General features: G+C 36.8%; 3 protein-coding genes across 4 annotated transcripts; 1 reads left to right on the forward strand and 2 right to left on the reverse strand.

Moving 5' to 3' along the window:
* Window positions 1–19: 19 nt before the first annotated feature.
* LOC656937 (probable multidrug resistance-associated protein lethal(2)03659) lies at window positions 20–5807 on the reverse strand. The gene is made up of 11 exons (XM_008194994.3): window positions 5585–5807; window positions 4311–4416; window positions 4023–4256; window positions 3541–3971; window positions 3338–3494; window positions 2077–3288; window positions 1687–2026; window positions 1490–1640; window positions 1214–1438; window positions 216–1162; window positions 20–163 (listed from the first exon to the last, which is right to left on the reverse strand). The coding sequence occupies exons 2-11, from the start codon at window positions 4394–4396 to the stop codon at window positions 128–130; spliced, it is 3819 nt and encodes a 1272-aa protein (XP_008193216.1). The 5' UTR covers window positions 4397–4416; window positions 5585–5807; the 3' UTR covers window positions 20–127.
* A 287-nt stretch (window positions 5808–6094) lies between these two features.
* Window positions 6095–7850, reverse strand: Gr82 (gustatory receptor Gr82). 2 transcript variants are annotated; one of them, XM_008194946.3, is made up of 3 exons: window positions 7635–7850; window positions 6717–7580; window positions 6095–6668 (listed from the first exon to the last, which is right to left on the reverse strand). In XM_008194946.3, exons 1-3 carry the CDS (start codon window positions 7645–7647, stop codon window positions 6142–6144), a joined length of 1404 nt encoding a protein of 467 aa, XP_008193168.1. In that variant the 5' UTR covers window positions 7648–7850; the 3' UTR covers window positions 6095–6141. The 2 variants fall into 2 exon arrangements, with proteins under 2 accessions (XP_008193168.1, NP_001138949.1); NM_001145477.1 differs by having other exon boundaries at window positions 6142–7647.
* Window positions 7851–9008: 1158 nt separating this feature from the next.
* On the forward strand, window positions 9009–11814 carry LOC656761 (integrin beta-PS). Its single transcript, XM_008194960.3, has 5 exons — window positions 9009–9284; window positions 9333–9739; window positions 9786–10332; window positions 10379–11423; window positions 11473–11814. The coding sequence occupies exons 1-5, from the start codon at window positions 9147–9149 to the stop codon at window positions 11700–11702; spliced, it is 2367 nt and encodes a 788-aa protein (XP_008193182.1). The 5' UTR covers window positions 9009–9146; the 3' UTR covers window positions 11703–11814.
* Window positions 11815–11818: the final 4 nt, after the last annotated feature.

Consider the following 11818-nt stretch of genomic DNA (forward strand, 5'->3'; position numbering starts at 1 on the left):
TCACATAATAAAAACAGTCTCAATTTTTAAATAATTTAATAATAAATATCACATTGAAGAGCGAACTATTTGTACATCAGGTCGTATCTATCACAGAAACTTGAATTTTTGTACGTACTAGTGTCTACTATTGTGCTAAAAGATTCTGCCTCTTCAAGTAATTCTAAAAAGGAGAAAAATGTTAGCAAAAACACCAATGTCAATTATAAAATCACCTCTTGGGCAATTTCTGACAAATTGGCACCCATTGCTTTCCCCGTCTCCATGACTAAATCAAAGAAAACTCCCTTCTTTTGTAACAATGCGTGGGGGTGATCAAACTCAACCGCTTTTCCGTCATCCATTACAAGAACCTTGTCGGAATCCATTACAGTATGTAACCGATGTGCAATAGTGAGAACTGTACAATTTTCGAAATTTTCCCTAATAGTCTTCTGCAACAGTTCATCAGTGTGTGGATCAACATTAGCGGTAGCTTCATCAAGAATCAAAATTTTGCTGTCTCTCAGTAACGCTCGAGCCAGACAAATCAGTTGCTTCTGACCAACGCTAAAATTTGATCCGCCTTCTGCCAAATTGCTGTGTAATCCTAGATCAGAACTGGCAACGAATTCCTTCAATTTTACTTTCTCCAGTACGCTCCATATTTGGTCGTCTTGATATTGATCAAAGGGGTCTAAGTTTTTACGCACTGTTCCCGAAAATAGGATAGGTTCTTGCGGAATGATTGAAATTTTGGAGCGTAACGCTGGCAAACTCAATTCTTTCGTATCACAGTCATCAATGATAAGTCTGCCCTCGAAATCAACCAAACGGAACAACACTGCGATTAGAGACGATTTTCCGGCTCCAGTTCGACCCACAATTCCCACTTTTTCTCTAGGTGTGATCGAGATATTGAGATTTTTGAGTACGTATGGATCGTTTGAGGAATATCTCATGGAGACAGACTTGAATTCGATTTTGCCGTGTTCAGGCCACTGTCGTGGGGGGTCTCTAGTTTTAGTGTCTTTTTCACGTTCAACATCGATGTATTCCCCGACACGTTCAACCGAAGTCATTTGATTCTCCATTTCGCTCCACTGTCGTATCCCCCATTGAAACATACCACTCATACTCATACCCTGAGTTATCATAAAACCGACGTTTCCCGCGTAGGTTTCTTTAAAAGAAAACAGTTAGGTAACTTCCACCTGGACAAGTTTTTACCGACCTTTTGTCAAAGCAATGACCGTGATGCAGAAAACATAAAGGACACAAACTATGTCCAAATAAACGGCCAGGGCTCTGTTGCCGCCCAAATACATGTAATAGATAGAAGTGTGTACGTCCTGATAAGTATCGAACTCCTTCTCTAAGATCCCTTGCGTGTTGTAGGCTCTTATTGTCGTCAAACCCTTCATTGACTCAGTTAAATGTGCAAAAATTGGACTCCGGTCTAGAATAATAACACAAGACGTGACAGAATTGGATCATTTTATTACTTTACTTGTTGATTCCATCCGTTTCACGTCTCTAGTGGTAGAAAGGTAAACTAATCTAAGAAGCAACATTATTATAACAATTATGATACTGGGGATGAGAGTCCAGGGACTCACAATGCATATGGCTAAGACCGTGCCAATAATTGCCATTGACATCTAGAAGTAAAAGTTACTTTCTGTTAAATTTGGATTTAACGCCTACCTGAAGAGCATCCAAAAACACTTCAGGTAAAGTCTCGTCTATGCTCCCCATGTCTTTGGCAAATCTGTTGAGTATTCTTCCAGAAGAATTGGTGTAGAAAAATTTCATAGTGGCATTTATTACGCTAGTAAACATTTTGTCGTGCAAGCGGACAGACGCTTTCATGCAACTTTGGAAAAAAGACATTGAACGTAGAATGGAGAACAATATCAGGGCCCCAATTATAGCTGTGTAAACGTAAATACAGTTTTCATTTGTAAAGAAAGAATCTACAGGATCTGATGATAAAGTCTCATTTTTGGTTTTGTTTTCCGCTGTTCGTTTTTGTTCCAAATTCACCCTTCAATAAAATGGTAAGAAACAAAACAGTCAGTTGAAAAAATAGATTACCAGAAAGTAATAAAGTAATCAGAACCAGTGGCCAAAATCTCGGTCATGATAAACAACATTCCCATTACAGCAAACCTGAAATAATTTCCAGAGGCACGGAGATACGAAATGTACACTTTCTTGGACACTTTTCCTTGAATCCAAGTCTCTTCTTCTTCGTCTTGCTCTTTATCCTCTTTACTTGCTTTACTTTCAACAACGGATTCGTCCTCACTTTCGTCGTATTTTTCATGTTCTTTTAAAAGTCTAGTAAAGTCTTCACCTGACGCTTGCAACTCTTTGTAACTTCCAGAAACCGCAACTTTTCCATCTACCATCAAATATATCTTATCGACGAAACTTAAGTACTGAATTTGATGAGTAACAAGAACTGTGCATTTGCCTTTTAAATAATTCATAATACAGTTGTTGAAAATTTGTTTGCCAACGCGTGCGTCCACTGCCGATAAAGGATCGTCAAGTAAATAAATATCAGCATCTTTGTAAATTGCCCTGGCGAGGTTTATTCTGGCCTTTTGACCACCACTTAGAAGAATTCCGCGTTCGCCTACGATTGTGTTATCGCCGTACGGGAACTGGGCAATATCGTCCTCCAGAGCACAAACTCTAATCACTTCTTGGTACTTCTCTCTAACCATCGCTTGCCCGAAAAGTATGTTTTGTTTGACAGAACCGGCAAACAGCCAAGGCTCCTGGTTGGCGTACGATATTCGACCGCCAATTTTTACACAACCTTCGTTAGGTGCCAACTCACCTAGACATAACTGCAAGAGACTGGATTTCCCACTACCAATGGGTCCAATTATCGCGACTAGTTGTTTTGGCTCCAAGTTAAATTTGATGTCTGATAAAGTGTTTTGTTGGGAAGTTTCAGACCATTTCGCGGAAACTTGGTCTATCGTAATTCCAGTTTCTTTAGTTGTGATTATCTTGTTTTGTATTTCGTGCAAGTTGAGGAAGTTTTCAAATCTTTTAATGGCCACATTTGCTTGAAGAGTTATTGTCAACCCTTGGGGAAAGTATAGTGAAACTGACTGCATCATCAAATCATAGAATGAGGCAAGGACAAAAACATACTGGGCATCTGGGGTACTCCCAAGCAAAACGTAAGTCACTAGGCAAATAAATACAGAAGTGCGATCAAAGAAGAATTCAAAGGCGATTGTGATTGAGTCTAAGAAGTTGGCAATTTTTATAAAATACATTTCTTTCCTAAAAATTGAACGAATTAAATTTAATTAACTGTGGCAAGCCTAGTTACCTTCTAATAGCGTCTATAAGTTTGACAAAAGGTAACTCCCAGGTGTAAACCTTGATTACTTGAATTCCTGATATGATTTCGCTCATATAACGTATTCGTTCGTCGCTTTTTAAAGATATTTTTAATCGATAATCGGCAGTTTTTTTAGTCATGAACACTATAATCAACGGATTATTTTTAATTAAAAGCCACCCCGTACCTACCCTGCAACGGTGTGAGTACTAGAAGGAAGATATTTCCAACTAAAGCCGTTGGTCCTGCGATCCAGTACAGTAGAAAAAGGATAAGGGCTGCCTGAAGAGGCGCTGCCCAAAGAGCATGATAAGCTCCCCAAACAGCGACTAGCCTCTGCATGTCATTTGACAATAAATTGATAATATGCCCTATGGTCGTTTCACTTAATGCCTTCTTACTAAGCTTTAGAGCTTTTCGATAAATAAGAGAAGCACAGGCCACGCGTACTTTCATTGCCAGTTGTTGGAAATGAAGTATGTAGGCATGTTCTAATATTTCGAGAAGAAAACTCGAAGTTACTATAACTGAAGCGCAAATAATTGCGTCGCTTTTGCTCATTTCTGTTGCGTTAGGAGAGTAGTAACCCAACAGTATTCCTAGAGCTATAAGACGGATGATTCTAAAATAACGATTTGAAAATGTCTGTTCGAGATTGAACAAGACGCCTTACTTGAGAACAATGTCTGTTACGAAATAAAGAAATATAGAAAGCATTATGTCCCATTTAAAAACCTTCCAAATTGCTCTCCAAAGAGAGGGTTTATTGCTTCCATTTTTCTGACTATTCCATGCTCGCTCTAGTTTATTTGTCAAATTTGTGGACCGATGACTGGTCAGAGTTTGATAAATATCTTTCTCCGATAATGCCTTTTTTAAACCTGTCTTAATCATTGGGAATGTCCAGCTGCAATATTTGCAATGCCTACACTAAATTCACATGATTATAAATCATTTTTACCAGTAAAAGAGATCAGACAAGAGATTCGAGTTTTCCTTAGGATGTTTCTTTAACTGATCAACTTTGACGGCATGTTTCGATTCCATTATAAATAATTAGATGAGATCTGTGATATAAAAAAGTGTGTCAAGCAGAAGTTTAAGCAAAAAATTACGAAACGTGTAATCATCTCTTGATCTTTGATCATTTCCTTCCTTCATTTTAGTTCTACGAGTGTCTGAATTAGGTCAGGAAGGATATAGGTACTCACGGAGATAAAGGTGTCGGAATATATTACATAAATTTTCAAGTTTTATCAATTCGTGGAAGTACCTACTAATTCGACAAAGTCGAAATTACTTAGAATTTTTCGAATTATGAACTGAGATAAGGCAATGTTACGCTTAAGAAAGATTACTTTTTAGTACTAGTAGATATATATTTTGCTGAAAAACGCACAAAAGTCGTTGTTTTGGGTCACAATAATGCTACTGTAACAAATTCTGATCGATTTGTACTATCGACGTCAATTTAAAAAAAAAATACATTTTAAGAAATTGTATTCGAAATTTTATGTTATGTCATGGAACCACTGAATAAAACGTACAGATTTCTGTGCTATAACAGCATAAAACAAATTTGAAAAGCGAAGCAGACATTTTATAAAATGAATTAATAAAAAAATGTTTTTATTATAAAATTAAAATATTGTTCTTGCTGCAAATGTTGCTCACTGAAAATATTTTCAATATGGCGGCATTTTCAGTAAAGCTGGAAGTATGTGATAAAATAAGAAGGTACGTTTTTTTCAGAAATATGTACTACGAGTAAGTATTTAAAAAATTTGGGTATTTTTAGATTCGCACCTGGTTCTTAAAAGATCGATAATTAAGCCATTTTTAATATCTATTTATTAATCATTATCTGGATAATTTAAAGATTTAATCTTTCTTTTTTTGGATTCAAAATTAATAACTAAAATAATAAACAAACCTCTAGAATTAAAAGATCTAAATAAAATGCCCTAAGTTTTCAAAAACAAATTTTTTACAACTTGAAAGATATTTATAGGTACCGACTAGATCGCTCTAGAGTGTGTGAGGATATTATTAGATTTCACAGAATACCTAGATGGTTGACTTTTTTTGTTCAATTTTCACTGCAGTATTTGATAAATTAAAAATAACACATTAGCAGGTAGTTTGAATGTTCTATTTTAAAAATGTGAACATAGGTGTGTACTACATTTAGGTCATCTTTATTGCGATTTCAGTGCGCTCCACAGTCGTACATACCAAATAACAAGGAAATCACTTAAAGCTGCGTAGATGAGCTAATACTGCATACACTAAATGTTGCAAACTATACAACTAACTGATAACTAGTGTATTTCGAATAACTGCTACTCTCTTATAATGGTTGAATGTACAAATTTTTTGTAACAATTCTCAATATTGTGTAATATTACTTCATACTTGTAAAAGAACTGAAATAACACAACTGGAGTTAGCTTATTTCTGCATCTTGGTAATAACAATAACCCACATTTTTTAATATATCCCTTTCCAATAAAATTGCAAGGACACTTGAAATTCGTTCTTGTTTATGGACACCACTATCGGTTTTCCTCCAAACTGATCGGCTCTTATGGTTGCCTACACTTCTGGAAACCGTTCAATAAATTCGCTGTCGTGCGCAATGAGATAACCGCGTTATTTTCAAAAAATTTAAAAAAAAGCGTTTTCGAGTCTCTTCGAGTAACCACAGACATAAACACTCGAGAAATATGAGGAACAAAAAAAATATATAAAAAAAATATTTATTGGTAAACAAAATCTACACAAAATAAACATTAAAATTCTTCATGGTCTTTTGAAGTTGTGTCATTTAATAGTGTATTTTTCTTTTGGGACACATTTTCTTTTGGGTTCCAACTTTGCACATCAGCAGATGCAAAAATTAAGAAAAATAAACCTCCTACAAAATTAACTATTGCCACAATTATAAAAACATATCTCCACTGTTCAAAAGATTGTTTTGTCGCTGTAAAGAAAGCAACAACTTTTGCAGAAGTAATGCCCGACAAACAAACAATAACTTGATTAAACCCTATAATGGTACCGGAAAATGCAGGCGAAATGTCTAAGATATTCACAATCATTCCGGGAATAGAAAGGCTCAAGAAAAGAAAGAAAGTAATGGAAACAAAATTTGTAACGTAGTAATGATAACCGAATAAAGCTTCCATTCCAAATAATAGCACAGCACTCCAGGAACACACCACGCTCAGAAATTTTCTGATTGTAAGTGTCGAGAATTTGTTCTTATGTAACATTCGTGCTCCCAGATATGAAACTGCTACTGTTGTAATGTACCTTCCTGAAATAAAATATGCAGAAATGACAAATTTCTCCCGAAAAAACTCACCCAAGTGAGGTAAACTGGAAATCCACCCGTTTTTTTCAATTTCAACATTGTGCACAGAACTCATGTACGTTGGCAAATGATTAAATATAATGTAAAACCCAAAACAAATAGAAGCGTTAGCTACCACAATTGCCCACACTGGCAAAGACGTAAAAATTTTAATCCATGGTATATGTCGTACTTGTGGAGTTATTTCATTGCGGATTTTTTGTTCCAAAATTTCTTTCTCTTTCGCGCTTATTCGAGGATGTTGTCCGGGAGAGTCATAAATCAAATAAAACCACATTACTGACCATAAGACTCCCATACCCCCAGTGACGTAAAACACACTCGGCCACCCTACATAAGCTATCAAATGACCAGAAACGGGCAATACTATCGCAGCTCCTAAAGAACCAGCAAATAAATGGGTCATGAACATGGTCCTTGCTGTTGCAGAAGAGGACCATCTGATTGCAATAGGTGGTATAGCCGGCCAGTGCACCCCTAACCCCAGCCCCACACAAAATCTTGACGCTACAACTAGGTAGTAATGGACGTTGCAACACAAAGGAAGAAGTAGAGTTGCAACACTTGCTACTAGAATTCCAAGACCTAAAACAATTCTGGAACCGACTATTTCCGAAAAGCGTCCACCAGGGATTTGAGTAATTAAGAAACCCCAAAAGAACCATGCGAACAAATCGTTTTTTTCACGCTCATTCCATGCATATTTTGGGCCAAAATTTTCTTCAGTTGGGGTGGTTGTGTTGGGCTTGACTACCATCTCGACTATTGCTATCGCGATGTTTACTCGTAACATGTGATGAATCATGAAACTTGTTAGTACCATGAAGAATAAAATTTGAGTGCATGACAAGATTTCTGAAAAAACATTACAGAGGTGGATAACAAAACGGTGAAATGGTGAAATTGTACCCCGAGTTGGCATTTTGACTAACTGTAGGTGCGATATAATGTGTTAAAAGCTTGGCTTGTCCTTGTAATTTACTGGCACACATGGCACCAATAGTTGTTACGAATATAACAATCACATGTTATCTTTCTTTTTGTAATTGCAAATACATGAAGTAGACATTTATTCGTTACTATCGAGGTTATTTTAAAGGCTTATTGGACTCATTTTTTGAGGACACTTTATATTTTTAACTTTTGAAAATTCATTCCTTCAAACAAATGGCTCATATGCAGTGTCGAAACTAGGTATAGGCCAAGTAGGCCCTTGCCTAGAAGCGCAGCCTCAAGGGGCGCCAAAGTAGGTATTGTATAGTTGTGTTTTCCAAATTCCAATTAAACAAAATTTTGTGCAACCTTATAAACAATGATTTTGCAGAAACATTTGTTTTGGAAAACTCATTTTGTAAAGTTATATCTTGTAAACTTACGTGACTTTCTTTGTTTAGTTGTTAATTATTTTCAGTTCTGATAATTCTTCAATAAGAGATTAAGTAGTTGTCACTGAGTCTTTAGTGTTTGTGTTAAATTTGAGTTTCCAATGAACTAGAAAAATTGGGTTAAAAATGTCAATGAGACTAAATAAAAAACCGTTAGGGCTGTTTTCCAAAAAAATACCCGAAAACAGACAATTAGAGCGAGCTAGCGGTGCCAGATCTTTACAAAATTTCGTTAAAGCCGAGTCTGATGATTACTGGATGAGCCAAGTAAGATAATTCCTATTAAAAAGACTATAGAGGTGAGTTTTGTTTTTGTTTCTGTACTAGTAACAAGTACATATTGCGAAAAAAAATTTCGAAATTAAAAAAACTGATGATTAAAAATTAAAATAAGATCGTGAAATAAGGACGTCTATCAGGTTTAAGCATTATAAACAAAAGTTAAATTAAAATTATTATTATGATGAATGATAATAAATAAGTTTGCCAGGTAAAAGTAAGGAAGGTTTCTTTAAAAATTTCAATATTTGGATTAAATTTAGCAGATTCCAACATTATTATTATTGAATTGTTACATATCCAGTCTTATTTTTTCTATTATTTATGTCTTTATATTCAGCTATATGCACATAGACAAAATCTCAAATTGAAAATTAAATGTGTATCTATTGTTTAAATAATTTTAAGTATGCCTTTAATAAATTGAGATCGGGACCATTTCCTTTTTTTTCAGGTTTTTATAGTCTATAATTTTTTGGTTTTTATATCTTCCTAAGGGATGTTTCTAACAGAAATTATAATAAGTAGCAATCTAGTATTAAGAAAATTATGCTTAAGGGCGCCAAACTGAAAACTCGCCTATAGTCAATTAGTACCTAATTTCGGCACTGCTCTTATAAAAAATTGTATTTTTCGAACACGTTAGGTAAAAACAAATTGATCCGAAGACGTTTGGTGACTTTGTGAATCACACAACAGTTGGTTTTACCCATACTCCTTATCTTTGCTGCTTCCTTTGGGCGTCACTATCGTTATCATGCTTGCTCGTGAAACATTATTCTTTTCCCTTCTTATAATTTTCTCTTTGGGTGAAAATAGAATAAGTAACTGTCGCTCAAAAGACACTTGCGATGTTTGTATACAAGAGCCGGACTGTGTGTGGTGTGTCAGGCCAGTAAGATTTCATTATTTAAAACAATTGGTATGTATGTACGAATTTTAGCGATCGGAAATACACTGCATTCACAAGAGCCAAGTCGAGGATAATTTGTGTGACAAAAAGGATATCGTAAATCCAACAGGACAAATAAAAATTTTACAAGACAAACCATTCTCAAGCACAGAAAACGGGGAGGCTGTTCAGATTAGACCACAAAAAATCAAATTAAAGTTACGGAAGGGTGAAGAATATTCTTTACAGTTCCAATATGCCCAGGCTGAGAATTACCCAGTAGACTTATACTACATAATGGACCTCTCGGCTTCAATGGAAGACCACAGAGACAAGCTTGCTAAACTTGGGGATAAGCTAGCTAGAACGATGATGAACATCACCAACAACTTTCGTTTAGGTTTCGGAAGTTTCGTTGATAAAGTTGATTTACCCTTTGTCAGCACTGTGCCACAAAAGTACGTTTTCACCGAACGAATCACCACTTTACACTCGCAATTTTAGATTAAAAACTCCATGCAAACTAAACAAAAACGGGAAAAGTGTGATTTGTGTTTCACCCTACAGTTTCAAAAACCACATTTCGTTAACCGGAGATTACAGGAAATTTACAGAACAAGTACTTCAAGCCAGAGTTTCGGGTAATTTGGATTCGCCCGAGGGAGGATTCGACGCCCTTATGCAAGCAATTGTGTGCAAAAACAGCATCGGTTGGCGAACTCAAGCCAGACATCTAATTGTGTTTTCAACTGATGCTGAGTTTCACATCGCCGGTGACGGAAAACTGGCCGGGATTGTAGAACCAAATGACGCTCGTTGCTACATGGAAAATAACACTTATACTCATGACCTGGCTTTTGACTACCCATCGGTGTCGCAAATAAATCATGTAGCTAAGGATAATAACATAAATATTGTTTTTGCAATTGTTAACAAGAAACGGGTTGTGGACGTTTATAAAAAACTGTCCGAATCAATCGAAAATTCCAATATTGGAGTTTTGGACGAACGGTCGGAGAACGTCATTAAACTAGTACTGGACAATTATAATGTAAGCAGTAGATCGTACTTTTGGTCATTTTATTTTATGTTTGTAGAAAATTGTTGATTCCGTGACGATTTCTTCGAACAGTTCGAGCGACATTGAAGTTAAGATAACTTCAACTTGTTCGCACCCCAAGATAAACGGCTGCACAAACATCCACATTGGCGAAATCGTTAACTTCACTGCCATAATCAAACCACTGCAGTGCACCAAAGGCTCAAACAAGCACGTAATAACCGTTAAACCCGAAGCACTAGACGAGAGCATTGTCATCGACTTGGAGGTACTCTGCGACTGTGATTGCAGCTCTCAGGCGTTGGATCCGCAAAAGTGCTCAAATTCCGGAGCGCTCCGCTGTGGCGTCTGCGACTGCGATCCGGGCTTCTTTGGAAAAACGTGCGAGTGTAACAAGAAAACCTCGGATTCCGCCGACGTCTCTCTGTGCAAGGCCTCAAAAAACGACACAAGAATTTGTTCCGGCTTGGGTTTTTGCAGATGCGGCCAGTGCCAGTGCTACCAGCGGAGCAATCCCGACGAGAAAATCTTCGGCAAGTATTGCGACTGCGACAATTACAGTTGCAAAAGGGTGAATGGAAGGCTGTGCTCGCAGCGAGGGTCCTGCGAGTGCGGGGGGATTTGTAAGTGTCAAGCTGGATGGACGGGAGACGCCTGCGAGTGTCCAGACAGCGACAACAGCTGTGTTAAGCCAGATAACAATCTCGTTTGCAACGGACATGGAAACTGCAACTGCGGCAAGTGCGAGTGTTTCGACGAGGAAGTGAGATATTCGGGGAAGTACTGCGACGAGTGCCCAACTTGCGAAGGCCAGAGGTGCGAGGAATTGCGCCCTTGTGTTGAGTGCCAGATTTACAAAAGCGGGGTTTTCAACGAAGAAGAGTGTCAAAGCAATTGCACTTTCTTCCAAAGCGAAGCTGTCGACAAGTTGGAGAACAGTCACGACGAGCAGGTTAAAACGTGTACTTTAGTTGACGAAAACGACTGCACTTTTGCGTTTCAATATGAATATGTTAACGAAAAAAATTTAAAAGTCACAGCTGAAAAGGAAAAAATTTGTCGAGGGCCACCTAATATTTTAGGTAAGTAGTATTTGTTATACTTGTGTTTTTTACTTAGTTCTCATCGTAGCTTGGATCTTGGGTGTTATTGGGTCGGTTTTATTAGCAGGAGTGATTTTGTTACTTACCTGGAAAGTCTGCACCACCGTTCACGACCGGCAAGAGTACGCAAAGTTTGAAAATGAGAGGCAAAAAATGCAGTGGCATCGAAACGACAATCCTCTTTATCGACAAGCCACTTCTACTTTTAAAAATCCTGTGTATAGAACATACAAATTGTCAAAAACTAGATCTGAGTGAATGCTTTTTTGCTTTTACCAAAAATACAAAAAAATAGCAATATTGTGATTTAAAAAAATTTTTAATATTGTCTACATTTGCTTGAAATTAAATAAATATTTATTTTTTTTTATTTT

This window comes from Tribolium castaneum, chromosome 5 (assembly GCF_031307605.1).
Source record: "Tribolium castaneum strain GA2 chromosome 5, icTriCast1.1, whole genome shotgun sequence".
Classification (NCBI taxonomy): Eukaryota; Metazoa; Arthropoda; class Insecta; order Coleoptera; family Tenebrionidae; genus Tribolium; species Tribolium castaneum.